Source organism: Acanthochromis polyacanthus, chromosome 6, assembly GCF_021347895.1.
Source record: "Acanthochromis polyacanthus isolate Apoly-LR-REF ecotype Palm Island chromosome 6, KAUST_Apoly_ChrSc, whole genome shotgun sequence".
NCBI classification, from domain to species: Eukaryota; Metazoa; Chordata; class Actinopteri; family Pomacentridae; genus Acanthochromis; species Acanthochromis polyacanthus.
The window spans coordinates 35,503,436-35,527,112 of NC_067118.1; the positions used below are offsets into that span (position 1 = coordinate 35,503,436).

At 39.7% G+C, this 23,677-nt stretch overlaps 1 protein-coding gene across 1 annotated transcript; it reads left to right on the top strand.

Moving 5' to 3' along the window:
• Positions 1 to 3,427: 3,427 nt before the first annotated feature.
• Positions 3,428 to 22,155, top strand: LOC110949632 (plakophilin-1). Its single transcript, XM_022191784.2, is given in 16 exon segments — positions 3,428 to 3,820; positions 9,113 to 9,234; positions 12,350 to 12,553; positions 12,670 to 12,863; positions 13,013 to 13,160; positions 13,463 to 13,670; positions 14,252 to 14,420; positions 15,073 to 15,190; positions 17,201 to 17,368; positions 17,484 to 17,660; positions 17,986 to 18,024; positions 18,027 to 18,138; positions 18,249 to 18,435; positions 18,541 to 18,625; positions 19,218 to 19,332; positions 20,320 to 22,155. Coding segments are annotated over 15 exon segments (2,190 nt in total). The 5' UTR covers positions 3,428 to 3,636; the 3' UTR covers positions 19,293 to 19,332; positions 20,320 to 22,155.
• Positions 22,156 to 23,677: the final 1,522 nt, after the last annotated feature.

Below are 23,677 nucleotides of genomic sequence, written 5' to 3' on the forward strand. Positions count from 1 at the left end.
GCTACGGCTCACCTCAGATCAGTAAGTTACTGAGTCATGGACAAAATCTGATACAGGACAGTTTCATTTGGCAGGCACCTAATAATCTGATAACTCTGTTTTTTAACAATGATATGTTTATTTTCCCCATTCAGGCCTGCAGCTTGTCTATCTGATCAAAAAACACTTCTTTGTTGTGAGCTTATAATCTCGCCTGTCTGATTGTATTTGCACTGTCAGTAGGTCAAATGTTTGACTGAGGGTTCTCTGTTCATCTCAGATAAAAGGGGATGGGATTCATTTGCAGACACATTGTGCACATGTGCACATGTAGTATCATAGGTAGGCTACGTTACAAACATGGCATTTATTACTCGAGCAGTGTGGAGGCAAAAAAAAAAGGGTGTGGTGGGAAAATGTCACCTGCAGAAACGCAGCCAAAACAATCCGGTTATGCAGAGATCAAGTGTGCTCACATTATCGCCTTTGCCCTCTCTGCCATGCCACCCTTCATCTCATCCAGCCCCTTCGTTCTCTTGCTGTTTCCTCCCTTTTTCTTTGCTCTCCCTCTAACGTTGACTCATGCTGGCTCATCCTGCCTCATGTCTGTCCCTGATGATTTGCCTGTGAATTGCAAATCAGATGGTAAAAAGGTTCTTAATGCTAATCCAGCCCAAACGCAGACATATGAGCATGCAGATACTAATAATAACTTTATTTACATAGCATCCTTTAGGACAGTGTTCATAAAGTGCTTTGACAGTTAAAACATACAAATGCAGACAATCACACACGCTATAGGAGACAAGTCACAGTATTCAGCACGCAACTTAAACAAAGGCAGTTTGAAAAATTAAGGGTTTAAATTCAAAGTAGAAAAACCCCAAGAATTAAAGAATTAGAGAGATGACATCACACCAAAGAAATATGAAGCTAAAAGTAAAATAAACCATGAGAGAACATCGAAAATAAACTTAACGTAATACAGAATAAAACACTAAAACTAAGCAAAGCCAAAAGCAAAATTCACATAAAAGCAAGTCTGTAAAAGTGGGTTTTAAGAAGTGATTTCAAAGAAGAAGCAGATGTGCTGCTCTTTCTTTGCATTGTTTTTCCTTTTTTTTCATAATTATCACTGACCAACATTTGAATAACTTTTGTTTTTCTTTCTTTCTAGTTCGATGGTGAGTTTTGCAATGAAATTTCATTCAAATGTACACCAGCTAGTGTCTATTTTATTCTATTCTATTTGTTCTCATCATGTCAGATTGCAGCTTTTGGGACTACATATTGTAACCTATCTGAAATTGTTCTTTTTTTTCCCTTTATACCCATCAGACATACCGAATGAAGATCAGAGATACACAATCTATTCAGTGTCACAAAACATGAGCATATTAATAAGCTTGGTCTTTCAGTATTAGCAATAAAAGTCAGTAATTACAGGGTCAAATGGAAAAAAACTAAAGATTCTGGTTGCACATAGAATAATTATCCATGTTGTATCATCTCAGCAGAACTACTGCGTGGATAAGCCTCATTTAAATTTATAGTTCCTCATAAAACCATTTTAGTAGGTGGTGCTTCAAGAACTTGATGCAGGAAAAAAACTATAAAATGTTGTTTCCTGACACTGATCAACTTACAGACTACTATTCATGTTGAAACAAGTCATGGCAAAGAATTAGTGGTTGATTCTGAATTCCTCATCTATAGTTTTATGCAAGTGTAATTTTAGTAAGACTTTGCACAAGAACAATTTAAACAAAATGTCAAGGGAGGGTTTGCAATCTGTTGTATAATTAATATTGACCACCAAGGGGTTTTTACTGGAAACATTTTGATTTTAATTCTGATTTTGTTCCATTTTACAGTTTTGCTTTCAGTGCATTGATTTTTTGGCTCACCTGTCTCTCTGATCAGACTTAATGAGACCACAGGACGCAATCTCATGATGATAACAGTGACATCTCTATTGCCACAAGGTGGTGTCCCTTATTTCAAATTCAGCATTTTTACTCAATTTTGATTGGAAACGTTGGTATTAATGCACGATTTGCAACCAGAGAAGTATAGCAATTTTAGCAGGGCACAATAAAAGTTCATAATCTGCAAGCTCATTGGCATATTTTGTTTGTAAAGCATCTGGAAAATCGACTATTTCAGCCAGAGAGGGATGACTTTGATAGAGGGTTGATACACTGAGGTTTAGGCAACATTATAAAAACGTATGCAGGCAATTAAAAACATAGTTTTTTTCCCCCAAATATAAATGAAACAGTGGAACAGACACAAAACCCCTCCTCGAATGAGACAACACTAATCAGCGCTCTTCCTGAGAGTTACAAAAGAAAAAAATAATTTATTTGAGACCATCTTCTTTTGCACCACAGCTGCAAAGATCACCTATTGTCCACTGCACTCGGCGACTCCTTTAATCTTACAGTTTCCCATGAAACAGTGATGCATGATGATCATTTTAGCTTGGGGTGTTGCTAAAAAAATACAGGAAAAAAAATATGTTGTTGCTTCCTGGTACTAACCAAGCGTACAGACCACTAGTCATGCTGAAACAAGTCATGGCAAAATGTTACTGGCTTATTTTGAATGCCACATATACTGTTTATGCAAATTTCATGAAGAATTTCAACAAAATGTCAACAATATCTGTTGTCTGATTGGCGAGGTGTTTGAGTAATGACCTAACAGGCTTTTACTGGAGACATTTTGACTTGTATACACAATGAAATGTAGCCCTTTGCTTCATTTTGTAGCTTCATTTTCAGCGTCCATCGATCACTTTCTAATGCAGGCTCACTTGTCTCTTACAAGACTTAGTGGAACAGTAGGAAGCAATCTGTAATGGTATTAGTGACATCTGTATTACCAACTGGACAGATGTTAATCCAGAAAGAAATGTATAAAGGCACTGTCTCCGTCAACTTCATTTTTTGTTTCGATTTTGGTTGGAAAATGTGCAAGATTTGCAACTAGAGAGGTCTAACAATTTTAGCAGGACACAATCAAAGGTCACAATTTGCAAGCTCATTATCATATATTCTCTGTACAGCATCTGGAAAATCGATTATTTCAGCCAGAGAGGGATGACTTTGATAGAAGGTTGATACACTGAGGTTTAGGCAACATTATAAAAACTTGTGCAGGCAATAATATTTCAGGATCTTAACACAGCAGAGTTTATTTTACTTTCTTTAGTGTGAGTTTGCACAACTCACTAGGTGTTGGCTTTCTGTGTCACAAAAACAAACCGCCTTCCCGGATGAGACACTAATCAGGGTTACAAGAAGGCCAAGAAAGTTTTACTTAGGAAAAACAAAAAACAACCGATTTGAGCCCATCCTCTTTTGCACCACACAGATCTGCACAGATCTCCTATTGTCCACTGATTCAGCCTTCCTCGGCTCCTCCTTTTTTTTTTTTTTTTTTCACACCTGCCTGTGAACTCTCCTGTGTAGTTGACGGGGCGCGGTCCAGAGGGTGGAGTCCACCGCTGCGGCTCATCTGGGAACATTCAGCCCATCTGCATACTTGGCACAACCGCCGCGTTCGTTGCTGCACTTTCTGGAGGCTCCGACTTTAAAAAGAAATCCAGAACAACATCGTTTCGCGGGGGACGAGGGCACCGACTGGCTGAAGATGATGGCTCCGGAGCCGCTGCGAACGGCCATGACCAGCGGGGTCGCGGAGGACACGTCGCTCGCGCTGCCCTCCGACAACAAGCTGCGCATGGGACACCAGCGCGTGCTGGACCAGGTCACCACGATAAAGAGGAGCAAGTCCAAGCAGTGGAAGAACGGCACCCTGTCTCCGTCTCCTACAAGTATGGAAACTCCCTCTATTGCCGCCTGAAACTACCATTTTATGTATCATTACCTGCTCTGTTGTTCGCCGTGTAACTTCAAATATCAAATTTCATCCTCATTACCTGATATTGTAGCTCATTTGTCGAGTTTCCTGAGAAAAAAATGCGTCATACAACTTTCCCCAGAAGTGACGGTTCCATCCTCCAAGCGGCCTGTTTTCCTGCTCTTGCATTTTTACTGGCAAAGCACCCGAGGGAAACCACACCGCTCCGCTCCCATGCCTTGTTTGAACGATAAATGTGTAGACAAACAAACACTTCTGTAGTTTCAAGCTAGTTCTGTGTCGGTTGAGCGGAAAACGCTGAGTGACAGGTGGGAAATTGGATAGTTTGTTTCGTTTTACAGTAGTAAAAGTAGGTATTGGGGCTTAACAGTGAATTCAAATATAGTCGAATTTGCAGTGTGTCCAAATGGCAGAAGCAGTTTGTATTATTATTTTTATTAAAGTAGAATGTGTCTCAATTCATACAATTGTGAATGAAGCATTGTGGTGCAACAACTGTTAAATACTCTCCAGAGTACTTGTTTGACCAAAACCCAATCAATACTCCTATTTTTTCAGTGGGAAAGAAATGAAAAGATTCTCACTAAAATCAGAACTTACATGTCAAAATAATCGCTATAGGTATCAAACGTATGTAAACTTTTTTTTTCTCAGATTTGCAAGCCATGCCTCTTGTGTGCAATATCTTCCTTGGATTTTGTTTTTGTCACTTATGTGAATCTGCGCTGTCAATCTCCTGGCCTACTTTTTATGAGCTGTTGCTCCCAGAGTTAGGAATGCACCACAGAGGCTTACTAAAAACCACACACAGGTATTCACAATTGCATTTTAGTCTTTCAAAACAACTCTAGTATTTGGCATTGCCGCAAGAGGCGTTATAACAATCCACCAATATTGAGAAACAAACCCTTTTTAACTTGTGAAATGTCTACAGGACCTCCTGTTGAGTCCAGATGGGGTGATTAAGGGAATAACAGCATCAGGAGTGTTTGTTAGTCATCTGCACATTCGCTGTTTCAAATGAAACGGTAAGAAAAGGGGTGAAGTATGTGGCGCAGATGATAAAGGCTCCTCTGGCCTTCATTGAATGATTGAGAGGATAGTACAGATACAGAAATTTAGGCAAAATGAAACGCATGAAACAAAATGGAAGAGCTGCTTGTGTAGTATTTTCCCCGCATTCAGTTGTTCCTTCTTATACCCAACTTTGTATTCGATCTTTCACTGCAACATTTTCTTCAAGGTCGAACAGCTGTCTACGCAGATAAAAGAAATCATCTAAATTCGTCATCATCTCCGATCCTTAAATCTCTTCCAAAATGTATTTTCTCCTTACTTCAGGTTTTTATTTTTCATTCTTTTGTTCGATAGTGATTAGTTGAAAAGAGAACTAAACTTCTCAAGCTGAACTTAAGACTCAGCCAGAATATTCTTTGCTGTCAGTCAACAAATGCTAAATGATAAGAAAAGCAACCTCCGGGTTCGCGAGGCTCACATCCCTGAGGTTATTGGCTGTTCTTTGCTTTCATATTTGTGCAGAAACACCATAAGCCAAACATAATATTAATTAGTTTGTCCAAAGGAAACTGCTGTCGCGACACAGATGATAATGCTGGACATTTGCCAATGTGGATTTTCCAGTAAATGACCTGGGCCAGTTGTGTCCTGTCAGAGGGGTCAGTCAGCAGCTTATCTTGAGTGCTTCAGTTCCATGAAAATAGTTTTAGCTTATGTGCTGAGGTTTTGAGAGATTGGCTTTTACGATTTTTGGAAGTGACTGGATTTTTGTTTTTGGTGCTCAGAGAGTTCAAGTACGGGGAAGAGCATGTTTGTGCCAAAAGAAAAATGGATTGCATGTGTCCTTCAAATAGCTCTGTAACAAGGGCTGTCTTCTCCAAAGCAGTGTTCATTCATATCAGTCAAAATGCTTTTTAAAGCTTTTCAATATAGAAAGTGGCCTGATTTGGCTACTGGAACTACTTTCCCCCACTTATTTCTGTAGTTGTAGGTTTGTGAATTATCCTGAGTAACTGGTGCTTTATCTGTGGAAAAACATGTTGCTGTTGACTTTTAACCTCCATTCCTGAAGTTTCAGAGGGAGGTTTCGAAAAACCTCAGCACACAAAATTGAAACAAGCTGCTTGGCTAGATACTAGATAGTACTATGAGTATCATGTTAGAAGAAACACTGGGGGGAAAAATGCCCCTGTCAAAACAAGGAAAAAGGCTTATTTCAAAAAACTTTTACCTTGAAATAAGTGAAAAAATCTGCCAACAGAACAAGTGAAAAATGCCTTGGTAAGATTTCTCGAAATAAGATATGATCTTTAGAATATTGAGATCTTAAAATTAGCTGGGAAAACTTATTTTAAGCTATATTTTACCAGGATTGTCAAACTTAGGTGTCTTAAAGGCATTATGGAGGATGTTTTTTTTGTTGTTTAATTTGTCTGATTCACATAAAATGAATATACTGACCTTTAGTGGACTTGTATGTATGGTTTCTAAAAAAATAAAAAATTAAAAAAATAACTGTGGACATGGCAGGACCTGAAAAACATCAGCCAATCATTGCGCTCGGACCGAGGCGTTTGCTTTGCTCCCTTTCCTGTCAATCAAAAATCTTCCGGCTCAGGCCTAGGTACGTAGATTACGTACGCCTTGGACTTACGTGTTTTGTGTATGTGTTGCTTTGGTATAGCTTCGTAGTTAGCTGGCGACTTGTTTTGCTCATCTTTTTCAGATAAAGATCCAGGGGGACCCAGCCGTAAAAGACAACTTCACGAGTGCTACGCAAGTTTCTGGAGGGGGGCGTTTCTTCGTAAATGTTAAGAGGGGGGAGGTTAGAGGGGGGTGAGGGAGAGGTTGTCTGTGCGCATGCGCATGCTACGTTCAAAGTCGTAGGAAATTAAATCTCCTCTAATGCCTTTAACCCTCCTGTTGTCTTCATTTACGGCACCAAAAATATTGTTGTCTTGTCTGAAATAAATCCAAAAATTCAGCAAAAATTCCCCAAATTTACAAAACTTCCATGCATATCAGTAAAAGTTCTGATATTTTCTTTAAGAACATTCAGGAAGAAATTAAAAGAAAAAATAACATTTCTTTTTTTTTTCCACCAAAAAATGTTCAAAAATGTTGAAAATGTGGAAGTTTTCACTATGAATATTTTTTTTTCCACAATTTGACCCGCAGGATGACAGGAGGGTTAAAACAAGATTCAAGATTGTTTGACTTAGATATTTAAGATGCATTGTCTTAAAGCAAGTCCCCCATCTTGCTGAAATGTCACCTGTTAATTGAATTTATCCTAAATCAAGTGGAATGAGACGTTTTGACTAAAAATAAGACAAATAGACTTGGTAAGATTTTGAGTTTTTGCAGTGAAGATGTGTTTGTTATTTTAGTGAGTCTTCAAGGCCTTTTTTTATGTTAAATGCCCTTTAGTCACCCTTTAGACCTCTTTCTTCCATGCACTAAATTCACATATATCAGTATTGCATGATTATATATCATTGTTTTGAATACATTTGGTGCAGCATAGCAATGACAGACAAACTGCTGAAACATAACTGGATGTGGAGGCTGGTTTCCTGTAAGTTTATGCACAAAGTGTAATGTAGAGCCGACTACCTGTGACTGATGTGACATCATGTCGGAGTTTTTGTCGACTGAAATGTTTGGCTGACATGCATATTCGCTTTAATACCTGTCGTGTATATGTAAAGTTAAAAGCATCTAAAAAAAAAGTAGGTATAAATTAAAACAAATTAATGTTTAAAATCGTTGAAAGAGTGCATTCTACAGTTGTGCAAGTCTTGGGGAAACATAATTCATTTTACACTTGTGAACATTAATTTTCTGTGAATAATAAACTCCCACTGATAACAATAAATATCAAGTGAAACTAATCTTCAGTGGGATGGACTTCTGTAGACCACACAATGACTCTAAACAAGCCAACAGTACTCTCATGCCGTCGTACCATTGTGTGTAAAGCTCGGTGGAGGTGTGTGAGGTGTATTTCTGTTGTTTGTCACACAGCCCCTGGAAACATCCTGTGGGTGAACATGTAATCTTTGGTTTGGTCTCAACATTGGTAGGGACGATATAACAGCATAACCTGCATGTACACTTTTTGCTGGGGACGGGGACATTAATAAGACCAAACAGATTGGGTGAACGGGGGTCAGGGCTACATTTCTCACGAATATGAACCTAATTAATTGATAAGCTAAATGATCAATGCAAAATAAATCTGTATTGACTTATACTAACTTTCATGTGTATTGGTTCAGGTGATAGTAATTAAATACATTTTAATTAATAAATAAATGCACTAATAGGTATTTGGTTTCAAAAGTGTAAAGTCACAACATGCTCTAGCCTTCTTTCCTTCTAAACCAGGCCGTTTACCAGAAGAAAAGCAGCAGCATGTGTTTTTTTTGGACTGTCAACACTTTCCTGTGAAACACAGACTGGGACCTCTCTCTCTAAGCAGCTTCTTGCTCACGTTTTTCTGGTTCTATATTTTCCAGCAGAGTTCACTACATTTCTCACAGTTTAATTAACGTTAACAGTAGAAAACACATACAGGAGGACAATTCTCTGTAAGCAGCTTCCTACTCGAGTTTTGCAGGTTAGCAAGTTCACACAGTTTAATGTTATGCTAACTCTGATGCAGGTCGGACTTTCAGTAGCAACATTAGTGGTGTGTTCCCCACGTCCACAACATTGACGTCTTTTTACATTACTTACAGTGTCGTCTGCTGCTGCTGCTGGCCGAAAAAAACTTCTAATATCCCTCCTCTTCGAAGGGGGCAGAGAAGGCGGCATGTTTATTTTTTGTGTATTTCTGTCGGGGCTGTGTGAGTGTGCGTGTGGGGGGGGCGGGGGTCAAGTCATCAGCCAATTAAACGCACGTTTGATTGGACCGGCACATTCAGCAAGTGAAAAGGGGTAAATGTAAGTCTGAACCTGGTCTGAACATAATGAAAATAATTCACTTAATAATGGTAGGGTCAATTCTATCCTTACAACAGATGGGAAGACAATCAAAATTACCTATATAACGGAACTCATTATATATTGCTAATAAGGTTGCTTAAAGGTTGGTGGGGACAATTTGACCCTCTTGAAAAGTTGGTAGTGTTATGTCCCTACCGTCCCTATGCAAACCTACGCCCTTGCTCTCCGTTGTTTATTGATTTTTTTTTTCCTCAATTGTCTTCTCTTCTTTCAACAGGCATGAGTCCACAGAGTTCGACAACATACACCGAGTTTGGAACATTCAAGTTTTTGCCATCCAAAATGAACGGCACCGCCAGCCGCAACAACTCCACCATGTCAACAGGCCACAACAAATCGGTAATTGATTCTCCAATAAAAAAAAAAAAATTATAATCTGTGGTTTTACTGCGGTCAAAATATTTGGATGCACCGCTTGTTTCAGTGCAGTTTCCTCACAGTAATTCATCACAGTAAAGACATTGTGAATATCAATGGATATATAATAAAAATATATAGTATATATAATTATTTCATGTACGAGCAAGTGGGAAAATATGTTACTTTCTGACTGAAGCAGGCTTGTTAATTCCTCCAGTTTCCAGTTAGCATAAACACCTGTGGACTCCTGCTTCACATTGAATGCAGTTGTAAGAATAATATATTTTACTGCTTAGCAAATGCTTTCAAACATGTCAAACAAACCTGTACAGGAAATCTAAAACAATGGAGCCTGAAATGTAAAGTTGCTTACATGTGCAGTAGAGTGTGTCTAAGTGACATGGTCTTGTACTCCCTAATTTTGAAGTTGCATAATTGCTGCAACGTGCGAAAATTCCAAAGCTGACAGTTCATTTTCGTTGAGAAAATTTGGCCTTGGGTCTAAGTTTACAAGCCAGATAGGAGTTTCCACGCAGTCACCGCTGATTTATGACGTTGTTTTAGGAAATGTTTTTGATGCTGGTTGAACACACAGCATGGGCACATGGCTCTAGTGGTTAGAAAATTCTCTTTTCATGTCTGTGTTCTAATTGGTTCATCTGGTGTCCTCCCACGGCACTACACCTTCTGTTGGTTTTAATAACATTTAAAGCAGAGGTAGGCAGTGTTTTATTGATTTATTTATTACTCACTCTGCAAAAATTGTATTCCAACCTTTAACTTATTGCAATTCGAGTGGTCTGAGAGGAAACTAGACTCCTTGCCCAGTTTTGAGGCTTTTTAGTGTTTGTACGATTTAGTGGTGGAAGACTTTCACTTACAAGATGAGGGCTCAAATTCCAGGTGACATGATTGTAGGTCTTTAGCTTGAAGCCTGTGCTTATGTGATGGGAGGTACTTAGAAGAGAGAAGGGAGACCTGAGGGAAGAGGACTGCATATTTTCAAATTCTGGTGTTTTTTTTTCGACTATGGCTTTAGGAGTGTCTTATGCGTGTTATGGACCTGTATGTTCGCCTGCACAGCACAGTATAGTATTGTTTGTGAAAGTCAGTAAGAGTCAGGGTGTGATTGACTCTTCCATACTCCTTAAAAGGAGCAATGCTGACTTCATCACTGTGGTTTTATGAGTGTGTACATGTTAGTGGGTGTGAATGTATATTTGCACTAAGATGACCTGACCTACTGACAGTGAGTTGAGGCATGTCTAGGAAATGTGACGATGTGTTCTCACCGATGAAAGCTCATTATCATCACATCCTGAAATTCATCTCTGTCAGAATGAGGTTTTCAAACTTAACTATGGAAACTGTTGTAATACTCAAAGACGGATATGATAAGAAAGCAGAATCATTACCCGAATTGCATTTCAGGTGTGTCTGAAATTCTTGATTATTTTTATTTTTTTTTTGAAAATTATTTCTTGGAATAACACGAAATGTCTTTCATAAAAAGATATGATTTCCTGGTATGTCAGAAACCACTTAATCTTCTGTTTTGTGTGACTTTATTCAATTTAATTCAATTTTCCTTATACTGTGATGAATTTATGGATTGTGAATGTCATTTTAATTACCACATAGCACAACAAGTTTGGTATCTCTCTCTGCTTGCTTATGTGAAACAAATTTTATTTTTGAAGTCCTTCTTTTCTGCTTACCGTGCGTGTGTGACATATTTTGTGACCAGTAGAACAGCAGAGCCACAACACTCAAAATGTAAACCAACAGTTGGAAACATAAACCAGATGCATTGTCCATGTGACTCATTTTTACTGCCTCATCAATAATTGTTCATCAGACTCTTATTTTTGCTTCTTTGATGGCAGTGCTGCTTTATGCATTACACTATAATGCTCTGTTCTCATGAATGTCTCTTGTTTAGATTGCTGATGTGATAATAATTGAAACTTTTTTTTTTAACTTAATTGTGTTAATCAAATATCAACGCTTTGCTGTTTGTCTCGTGGCCGGTAGTTGCTCGGCTGCATTTGGATTATTCTGTCTTGTTGTCCTGTCCAGCTTGTGATATAAAGAAAAGTCTGGCGGCTCAGTCAGACTGCACTCAGTTGAAGGGAGCACACAGGCCTGTGAGAGTAAATGCAATGTCAGTTCTTATCAAAGGTCCTGTTGACGGATCCCTCCTCTGTCATTCGTTTACTGCTAAGTAGCATGACTGACATATTGGTCATATCCGCTTTGAAACGGGGAAGTGTTAGTACACAGACTGAGGTGTGTGTGTGTGTGTGTGTGTGTGTGTGTGTGTGTGTGTGTGTGTGTGTGTGTGTGTGTGTGTGTGTGTGTGTGTGTGTGTGTGTGTGTGTGTGTGTGTGTGTGTGTGTGTGTGTGTGTGTGTGTGTGTGTGTGTGTGTGTGTGCCACCTGCCTCCCCATTAGCAAATAATTCTTCATGATAAATTCTGCAAATCAAAATGTCAACATGTCTGTTGCCAGCATTAGTGTAAACTGTGAAACAGACTGTGAAGACAGGTTTAACAGGAGCTCTGTCTGACACACAAAGCTCCCCTGTGAGAAACTGCTCAGCTGCACCAGCAGTCTTATAATGCCAACAGTTTAGGGTTAGTCTCCAATGACAGACACTGTGTTACCATGGTCTGTGTGATTGTGTGGTGTAACCTGCTGCCTCAATGTAACATATAAAAGGAAGGAAGGAAGAGAAAAGGTATGCAGCCTTTGTGTCGGGTCAAATTCCTCTGTGTTGGGTTACAGGGGGTGCCTTTGAAAACTGTTCTTGTGGAAAGTGGGTTACCTGCTTTCTTCTTTTTCATGGCTTGGATTGTTCCTACAGAGAGGCCTTAAAGGTATGCAGTGGCTTAGCTGGTAATAGGTTTCCTGAGAAGTCAACTAAACCACAACTGATTGATGTCGATTTCTTACAGTGTGTCAAATGTGTGTTTTACAATCTAATCCAATTAAAATGCTGTCTGTAATTTCAAAAGATATAATTCTCAGGAGAACCATGAATGACAATGTTTCATGTAAGCAAAACTGTTGAGCCAAGCATTCTTTCTCTATAGATGAATGCTCAAAAGAGTCGTACGATGTCCACTAAAACCATGGGAGGAAGATACGTCAGCTCCTCTGGCACATGGGAACAGCAACTCAACTCTTCCAGCTGGCCCCAGGGTCCCAATGGGCTGAAACCGAGTCGTAGTGACCCTACCTTGGCTCCACCTTTTACTCCTGCACCTGCACCTGCCCCTGCCCCTGCCCCTGTCACGGTGATCAGTTTGTGTTTTACACTTCTGTACATTATGTAATGCACATGTGTAAGCCTAAAACTGTATTCCACAGTATCAAAACAGCATTGTAAACTGCTGTTTTTTTTTTTTTTTAGAGAGCCAAAGGACAGACAACCCAGAGCCAGACCACCCTCGTGACCCGTATAAATAGACAAAGCATTTCTTCATTGAGCAATGGCAATAAGATGACCTCCAGCCAGACACGCATGCAGCGGCCACCATCGACCAACTCTCATAACGAAGGCAGAATCAGTATGATCAAAGCCTCCAACATTGAGCAGAAATCAGCGTGAGTTCACCTTCCTCCCTGGCTTTCAATTTTGGCTCATCGCCATTTTAAATCCATTTAACACTACTACTTTAAGTGAAATCCTGAACTCAAAGCAGACTGGTTTTTCAAATCTCCTCTCTCTTTCATTCCTGTCCCTGTTTCTGCAGGGTGAACACTGCAAGCAGGGTGAACATGTCAGACATGACCCTAAAGGAGGCTGTAGAGTTCCTGTCTCACCCTGAGGAGAATTACCAGCAGTGCGGAGCCACCTTCATCCAACACACCACCTACAATGAGGAGCGCACCAAACCGGAGGTCAGAGCCCATGCACAGAGATATGCTGGTTCATGTTTCTTAGTAACTTGTGCAGACACCGCTTCCAAATATGCAAACACACTCATTAGTGTTAGTTTTGCATCATATTTGTGTGAGGATTATCTTGTGCAGTGGTGATATAAGTGTAAGAGCGACTTGCAACGACCTTTGTCTATCCTGCCTTGAGGGAATGGGAGGAGAAGCAATTTGTCATCATGCTTGGGCGCTACTTAAAATTTTGTCAGTCTGTTGTCACACCTTCAATTTTTAACACCTCTACCCTCTGTAATTGTGTGTTGCAGGTTTTGCAGTTAGGGGGTATTCCAACTCTGGTGACCCTGCTGCGAAGCCCCAACCCAGGGGTGAGCCAGGCAGCTGCTGGGGCTCTGAGGAACCTGGTCTTCAAGGACCACAATAACAAGCTGGAGGTTCAGCACTGCGGTGGCATAGCTAAGACCTTGCAGCTGCTAAAGGAGACGGATTCTACTGAGACACAGAAGCAGATCACTGGTATGAGAAGTTATCAACACAGCACCTCAGAATGTTTTGTGGAAGGGTGGCCTAGTCGCCTTTAATCGAGGTTTAACCCATCAGACATATACCCAAAAATCTAAACCTAAATGAAATGGATCGATATGGTTTATTTTACTTTTTTATTGTTTGTAGAAAAATATTAAGACCAGGCCAACAGAGGCAATACATAGCAGTTAGTCACATACATGGAATACAACAAAATTGAGTAGATTCAGTTAAAAGCAAAAGAAAATGATAAGAGGTGGCACTGTAAAGTTCATTGGGGTTTCTTATAATCCCCAACTATTATATTACTATTACTATTATAAAACAGAGAATTTGTGTATTGTATTATGCATACAATTCATGCATTTACTCACTGGAGAAATAGAAAATAAAATTATTAATTATTATAAAAAGTAAGGGTCTCTGTAAGGTTAAAATCACATAAAGTGTGTGAGGACAGTGTAAAATGAAGGATGAGGCCAGCCACACTGATGACAGAGTTAATTACTTGTATTGCAGCCATCAATGTGGATTTTTCAGTGCTTGTAAACTTCCTTGCATGTCATACGTAGGCCTGCTATGGAACCTGTCCTCCACCGATGAGCTGAAAGAAGAACTTATTGCTACAGCGCTGCCTGCGCTGACGGAGAATGTGGTGAAGCCATTCACTTCCTGGTCAGAAAGCGGCGCCAACAAACACGTAGATCCCAGTGTCTTCTACTGCGCCACCGGATGCCTGAGGTGAGATTTTCAAAGGTGTGGTGGCTCCGGCACTCTCCATGTTAGCAGTGCGTAACTCCACCTAACTCACGGCAAATTCCAAAAATGGGCAAGAAAGTGGCGCTGAGGCAAGCGTGGTTTAAACCAAAATGGAAGGATTACAATCAAACAAGAAGGCTGTTTTTTGAAGTTTTCTCATATTAATGTGTATTGAAGACCCCAACTGATGAAAATCATGGTTTCTCTTGCTATCGTGTCCATATGATGTTTTTATATACTTCTGCCTTGAAACTGCAGTGTACCGATAACAGCTTTTAAAGCAAGTATTGAGGCTTCAAGGGGTTCATATGTATCAAACCTAAGGAACCAGTCCTGTGTCCTTATTCTTCTTCAAATTAGTTTTGTATTTAAGCACATGTGACTAAATCACTCCAGTATTACAGCTTGGAGTGTTAGTGTTGGAGTAGTTTTACAATCTTTGTCCAGAGTTGTAGGTATGCTGGTGTGCTCACAGATCCACACCCTTTGGAGGAGGCAATAGTGTGGAGTTGCATCAAAGCCATTTTGAGGCAGGGAGGAGTTATAAAGTCTCATCTGTGGTTTTGATAGAACTGTTTAGTGGTTAATCAAATACCAGAGAGGAGCCTAAAACAATTATTAATGATGTGCACAGAAACCTGAGCTGTGGTTCGACGAGTGAGAGGAAGGCAATGAGACAGTGCCCTGGTCTCATCGACTCCCTGATGAGTTACATCCAATCCTGTGTGGCAGAGGATAACCCTGATGACAAGGTAACATTCTGAATGCACAGTTACTTCTCTCATCATCATCTGCAGTACATTTTTCTATCCATCGCTTTTAGTTAGTAAATGGAGACCGAGAATGTCCCATATTGTCTTTTCAAAAATGAGTGAAAGTCTCACATGTCCTCAGAATGTGTCTTGGTTCACTACAACGGTTTCACTGGGAATTCAGTTGCACTGAAACGCACTATATGTGAGCACACAGAGCAGGAGAGAAGCACACAGATGGAAACGCTGGCTGAGCTTAAGCTGCACTGAAACACAACAAGCAACGTGAAAACACAGTAACCCACACCCAGTGCTTGTGTTTTCAGGTCAAATCAACCTTAAAGTTTCCACCCTCTCTGATTGTCCCTCAGCTTTACGGTTTCCAAAATCAATCAATCAGTCAAGACTAATGACAGCTTTAGCCTCATTAGCTGCACAACATGCTATCATTAAAGATTTTCCTTTTGTTGCTATTCAGAATAAAAGCAATCCACTGGATGTTCACTTCCTTGGATGCTGGGAGTGCATCGACACTTTTGTAGCCAACAGCAGAACATTTGGAGTGATTTGCTGGTGACTGACACATTTTAGAGTTCATAGAAGCAGCTTTACAAAGTAAGCAAACCTGACAGACTGTTAGGTAGCATTTGGAATTGTTCACCTGGTAAGCAGCAAACAGTGACGGGCAGGAAAGTTTGAGCTAGATGGCTCTTGGTGACTCACTTGGAACGTACCGGCTCAGTAAAATTCTTACTGGCTTGTAAATCTAGTATAAACATCTTCAGATCTTAAGCTTCACACCTCCAAGTTTATGACGACCACAATAAAAGTGGATTTTCACCAAATGAAACCTTTAAAGCTTTTGGCCTCTAAACTTTATTATGCATCAGAGGTGATTAGTAGGCTAACTGTTTGTGTAGTGCCTCCCTTAATGGGCCACAGATTTTACTGTTCTCTGCCTGTTTTTATTTTCTTTTCGCTTTTTAGCTGTCAGTTGGACAAAAGCAAGAGGGGTGGTGTTAATTGACTGACTCAGTAACAACAGTGCTAACAGAAACTTGAAGTTCCTCACTATTGTAATAGTCGTATCAGCCGTCTCCTAGTCACAGATTGTTTATCTGTATCTTGTTTCACAACATTGATGTTTTTTTTTTTTTTTTTCTGTCCCTCCAACACTGAGTTGTAGATAAATGAGCAGGTGAGAACAGCTATGGTTGAATTCCCTTCTGGTTACACAGTTTACTCATAGTTCTTGTAGAACATGTCTCACGTGTTTCTCACGGAGTGTGTTCAGTCCCAATGCTAAATATATCCCTAAGCTCATCTACACACACAAACAGTACAAATCCAGATGTAGACTCACCCCTGTGAATGTCTGTATACACTGTGCCGCATTCAAACACATTCATAGACACACATTTAAAGGCAGGCAAATGCAGCAGTCATGGGCAGCAAGTCTATACTGTATTTAGCTTGTGGTCATATGTGTACTTGCTCATTTGTGGAAGTGTTGGGTGTGGATGTCTTTAATTATAGATCTGTGGTAGTATGGAGTTTACACAGAGTTCATTTACCAAAGCAGTAGAGTGTAACTGGTGTATTATTCATTTTATGTCAGCTCTGTAAAATTGTGATGTGTTTATTTTTTGCTCACTTTCTCTATTGCAAAGGTCTGCTATGTGTAAAAACAAACAAAATATTTCTTTCAGTTCCCATGAGCTCAAGGTTTAGACCAATTATAATCAGAACTGGGGTCTATCTGGATGACTTTGTCACTGTCAGTGAGTTATTTTTTTAAATTGAAAAACCTCAATATAAGAAACATCTGTGGATTTTTCACTGTTTTTCTTCAGCGTACTGACAAACGTGCGATAATGTGACACCTAAAACTGCTTCATATTGATCAGAAAGTAAACCTGCAGTGCAGTTATGACTGTCAGAAGTGACAAAAAGTATGACAATAAGACCTTTAATGTCCTATTTGTGAACTTCTTCTCTTTTCCCCTTTAGTCTGTGGAGAACTGTGCATGCATCCTCCATAACTTGACCTACCAACTGGAGCAGGAATGCCCTGAAAGTTTCAGTGACTTATGCCCTCAGAAAGCAGCCCAACTTGAAAATAAGAAAAGCCCTACAGTTGGATGCTTCAGCCCCAAAAGCAGCAAGGCTCAAAAGGAGGTGAGCATCAACCACAACACCTTCACCCCTGTTTTTTTGTTTTGTTTTGTTTTGTTTTTTCCAAGTAAATCATGACTGGCCTATAACCTGAGCTTTCGTTCTCCTCTCTCCTCAGTTTTCTTACGATGTGGCTCGAGGAATGCCACAGGACGTTGCCCCGTCAGGTGTGAAGTGGTTGTGCCATCCTAAAGCCATGGAGGCCTACCTGGGCCTCCTGAGCTCTTCCCAGAAAGACGCCACCTTAGAGGCTTCCTGTGGCGCTCTGCAGAACCTGACTGCCAGCAGGGAAATGGTGAATAGAAAAAGGATCGTTATTAGGCGTAGCCTTCTAAAGGGATATCAGGATTATCATACCATGATTTAGGAAAGAGGTAAAACAAGGACAGAGGTGGTAGAAGGAAGAATGCCAAAAGATTCTCATTTGTCAGAAAGGGTGTAATTTTGTTTCCAGTTGTTCAGGTTGTCAGACTGAAAATTCATGCTTTTACATGTTAAATAGTTACTCAGTTTAATGATTACCAACATGGATTTACACTGTTTACTTGGCGTGGATGTGGACTACTGAAGTGAAGTGGGACATGCTGCTGATACGCTCCTTCCTCTGTATTATGTTTCAGGGTTCTACTGCTGTGAGCCAGATTTTAGTTAATAAGTTCAGGGCTCTGTATTACATTACCCCCTGTTAAGATCGCCCAACCACACCCTCCAGAAGACTGCTATGTCCCTGCTGGGTAACATGTCTCGGACTGGCGGTTTGCAGAACGCCATGGGTAAGAAGCAGCATGATCCTGATAAGAGATCAGTCACTGGAAGTTTGTCTGTCCAGTTTGCTGGAACTGCAATGTAGTCCAACTAAACTGATTTACTGTTGGTTCTCCAGCAAAGCATGTTTTGCCTGAGCTCTCCAGCCTGCTCGCTGGCAAGCCCAAGGAAATGGGAAACTCAGACGAAGCCATTGCAGCAGCTTGCAGCACAGTGCAGAGACTGATCTCGGCAGACGGTGAGATCACCAAGAAGGTGGTCACACCTGAACTGGTCAATTCACTGGCTGACCTCAGTGAGAACGAGTGAGTTTTTAATTTATTCACCTCTGTTTGGGAGATTGATCTTTCACAGCAGTTACAAGCACAAATGTATTTCCTCAACTAAAGACCTTTTCTTTTCTGTCTTAGTGCTTTGCCCAAAGGCAGTAAAGCAGCCTCGCTCCTGCTGTACAGCTTGTGGAATGAGAAGAATCTACAAGGTGTTGTGAAAAAGGTAAATTAGAAAGAAAAATAGCAAAAAGTGTGGCTCACGGTGTGTTTATTTCTCTCAGAGACCTATTGTATTCATGTGTCAAAGTTAACTCATGCTTGCACGAGGAACGGGAGGGCCCAGCTACAATGAGTGGGTGTTTGTTACTCACACACTTTCCCTTCCCTTCTACCACACCCAAGACATCAGTGAATACAGAAACAATTACACTGGAATCCTGGCAGACTGGTTTTCAGCGCTCACTGTCTATTATGGGAGGAGCAATGCAAGGAAAATGAGAGAAAGATGAAAAAGAGGCCCAAAAAGTAAGGGTCAGAAATAGCAAATAGAAGAATTATGACACATTTTTCTTGAGATTTCTTCATGAATACAAGGAACTATGTTTACACCATCATTCCAATATATGAAAAGCTTTTCCAGTATATGTCATAAATTAAGAAAAAAAATGTGATAGACTGCTATGATTTGCCAGAGGCTCCTCTTATTTGCTGACACAGTACATTACTTCTCACAGTACAAGGGTGTGTTTTGAATGTGTGCTCTTGCATCTGTGCAACACCCTTAACTGATTTCTGTTCAACCTTTTGATCCACAGCTGGGACTCAACAAATCAGTCTTCATCAATGATGTCACCACAGCAGCTCACCAGTCAATACAAGTTATCGAGTGAACGTGATCGATAAGTGGAACGGCAGCACGCAGCCTGACAGGTATGATTTACTTGTGAACACTTGTAGCTGCATTTATCAGGGTCTTGGGGTTCACTGATAAACGTCTAAAAATCCAAAAAGGCCTTTAAAATGTAAAAGTTAACAACTTTTAAAAATTGATTAGATTATGAAGCTTATGTTATTTTATGAAGTTGCATTCACTTAAATTTCAATTTTAAATGTGCTTTTGAGAGTAAAATTGTACTGATCAAATGGGAGGATAAACCTAAAACAAAACCAGCATAGAATCAGTGTCCAACTAATGGAAACTGAGCAGACCGGTCAGAAATTATCAGAGCATGCCCAGCTAATGCTGCTGCGTTGTGGTGTGGGGGCTCATGAAAATAGCTGTTTTTAGAAGTAATAACTTAAAATCGTGTCCTTAAGTGTTACTTTCTCTAAAATACGGCCAAGTGAAAATTCGAAAAGATGTGGCTTAAGAACAGCGTGTGTGATGCTTGGTTGAACCAATAGAAAATACAAATTTTAAGCCTTCTGCACCTTGTGAAGAAGAAGGAATTTTGGCAGTAGAGTTGCACGGGAAGCCAGAAAAATATAAATTTGCGCCACCAGCAAATGCCTGCCATCACTCATTAGTGTTCTGTATTCGCCACCACTCTGCACCAACAGCTTTAACCGCTGCAACTCTGATACGCACCCTTCAGATGGCATTTGGATCTATGTGAACAATAAAAGTGGAGGTGCTCCAGATTTTGCACGATCGTCCAAGAAAAATGACCTCTGCATTTGGAATCTTAGATTGTTGGATACTACAGTAAGCAGAGGCTGATTTTCAGAGGTCGTAGAATGTTTCATAATAGCCTTTAAAAAGTCTTACATTTACCTTGTTGAAACCTGCAGAAACCCTGATTTATTTCAATGTAAAGTCCATACTAAGCCTAGTAATTATGAAAAGGATTAAAACATTTTTTCTGTCTCTGTGCCTCTCTGTTCTGTCTGTTTATGTGGATGTGCCTGTGCTTGCAGATGAACACCGTCATGTTTAGGCACTGCTTTGGCCACACCCTTTCAACGAAGGCAGGAAAATTACCATCTTCATTAGCAACACTGTTGAAAGAGCTGATCAATTACAAGTTAATTATGCATTGTACATACATCAGAGAAAATAGAGCTTTTAGTTTCGTGAATAATCCTGTGGTGCATGTATTTAATCTGGATATGTGTCTGTCTCTGTATATAAATGGGTGACTGTGTTTTAGGTAGGTTAAGTGTGTGTGTGAGTGTATGTGTGCGCGCCTGCTGACACCCAGTTGTGATGGCCTGCGAGCCACAGTACATGAGATGATGTGGAGAGACAGCATTATCTGCAGTGGAATGTTACTTGCAGTGATTATTCAGATTTATGAATACCATCACTGTCACATGTCTGTGTAGAGAGGCTAACAGATTAAATATCTGTTGAGGCCTTGAGAACTGAGCAGCCAGAAATGAAAGTTGTAAGAGCTACGCAAAGCTAAAATGGGGAGAAAAAAAATTTAATTAAAAAAGTCTGTATGAATTTGTGATGTTGTTGCTGTCTGATGACAAATGGCTGATCTAAACAATGTGTTCTTTCTTTATTTTAAAGAAAAGTAATCTCAAAATCACCTTTGTTTAGTTTTTTGTCTAGTGTGCTTTGTTGAAGTTAGCAGATTTTTATTTTACTTTTATTTTTTATGATGAACAGTATATCCAGGTTTTATATGAAAAGTTGAACAAAGTCTCAGTTCAGCTAAGAAAAATATACTTTCATTTACAAGGCTAGTATGCAAATGCTTCATTTTGAACATTAAATGCAATTTTGTATTATTAAAATAATGTAGCAAGAGTGGCTAAAAAGTCAAAGAATAGTTCAACATGTGGAAATTGACTTATTTGCTTTTTTCATAATTGACAGCATGTTTGTACGTTGAATGTGAAACATCCAGTTAGCCTAGCAAGACTGGAAACATTCAGAAACAGCTGGGCTTTTCAAATAAACAAAACTACCTGCACCTCTAAAGCTCATTGAACTAGAAAAGCACTCGGAGAGCGCATACCTCCGCCGTGTGTCTGTGTGTGTCTGTGTGTGTCTGTGTGTGTCTGTGTCTGTTAACAGCATAACTCAAAAAGTCATGCTGTCCAATTGAGAGATGGCCTGGCGGCCATCTCTCAATTGTCCTTCGACCTTCAAAAAATTCCTGGATCCAGACGGTGATTCGGATCACCTCCAAAATCTAATCGATTCTTACTTTTGCTCTTCCGGACATCCTGTAAAAATTTGGTGAAAATCCATCCATGACTTTTTGAGTTATGCTGTTAACAGACAAACAGACACACACACACACACACACACACACACACAGACAAACAAACTCCAGTGATTACATAACCTCCTGGCGGAGGTAATAATACACTATAAACACTGTTCTTTTAAACTATGTTCAAATAGAAGCATTAAATCAGCACTTTGTGGCTCACTGAGTTTATATGACATGTAAAACCACAATTTATCTATCTGACTCTTTGTTTTTTTTAGACATCATTCTATTAACATATTACATGATAGATAGTTGCCTTTGCATGGAGCCAGGTTAGTTCTCTGATCTTGTTTCCAGTCTTGGTGCTAAGCTAAATTAACAAACTGCTGGCAGTAGCTTCACAATAAATGAAAACTTATAGAGTGGTATCCAACTCCTCAAGTAGCTTTGGGCAAATAGCGAATGAGCACATTCCTAATATTCAGTATTGAACTGTTCTTCTAAAGTGCCTGTACAATACCTTGTTTTGTTCTGTTGCTTTGTTAAAAACTGACCTGTTGAAATTTATAAATTGTGTGCTGTATTTTGTTGTTGTTTGTTTTGCATTATTGTTTGTATTCTTGCATAAAAATGGAGACAAGTAGAGGCTGGAATGTAGTGGATGATATGTGGGCAAACATGAATACACTGGTCACATTCCCTTGGTAAAGAAATTTGGAGCAGTGAATATTCAGTCACCTCAATCGACAATTGATTATCAGTAGCCGAACAGTTGGTGTTGGAAGCTGGCTGCTCTCTTGATGTTGAAGGAGAATTACGGTATATTTCAGGCTGGCATGATTCCCTGATTCCAAGGAACAGCTTTTGCTGGGGGTAAATTAGCAAAAAAAAAAAAAAAAAACCACAGGGTTTAAAGAAAGCCAAGAGTTTCTGAAGAAAACTGTGGGGATTAATCGTTTTCATAATTTGTTTTCATTGTCTGAAAGTAAACAGAAATTAGTTGCAGCCGTTTTGCTAATGTATCTCTACAGCAGAGGTAAAGAGTGCAAAGTTAGCATGATGTTCGAAACCACAACAGCCGCATTAAATGGGAAAAATGCCACGTTGAAGTATGGAAGTGTTCTTTGATCTGCATCAGCTGAATGCTAAGGAAATCATGAAGGGCCTGTGCCTTCTAACGTAATTCTGAAGAATTATGATCTTTGTGCACCACCTCAGGTGAGAGGAGCTCCACATTAACCTATATAACGTGTAGCAGATGCTGTATTTAAAACACACAGCATTTTTGCCAGTGTAGCTGTAAAGCTTTGAGAGTTGTTCCAGATTATCTGCTGATAAAACCAATCTTCAGTCTTTCTTTTTGAAAACAAGTTTTAAATTTTCTTGAAGCTCAAATTATTTTTGAAGGCTCAGCATTACAAATCATTGAAACATCCCTGCCATGAGACAAGGTGGTTGACAACTGTGGAGATTTCCCACGGCCCAACAATGCTGCAGTGAACTGTTTTTATGCTTGAGACATGGCTGTGCAGAGGTTCAGTAGCCACGGGGAGGATCGATCATGTCTGTGTTGCTTAAAAGGCATTCTTGGAAAAATGTGTGTGGTGTATAATGAGGAGCATTCACTGTTCTTCTCTGGTGTGTACGTGCCGTTCTGTGACTAAGGGAGGAACTATGAAAATTACTGGAAAGACTTTGAAGTTTCATTTTCTGAAGTGGGTGTGAGGGTTTGAAAGAAATCTGATTGGATTTTGAACATGCTTTTTTGGCAGAAATCATGATATTCATACCATGCTTGAATGAATAAATATGAAACAAATGCCTTATACACATTCACAATAGTTCGACACTGACTTAATTAGATTATTAGTTCTGAATGATTTAGATTCTGGATCTCTTTATTTCTGAACCATTTGCTTTTTCATTCCTTTCTGCTAAAGTTTCTGCAAGATTATCAGGTACCTGAATGAATTACAGACTTCTTGTTGAATTTTTTTTTTTTTTTTTTTTGGTATTCTCCCTTATAAGACGACATAGTGGGGCAGTGGTTAGCCTCACGTCTAGAAGGTTTTTCTGTTTGGCTGGGGGCCTTTTGCAGATTCTCT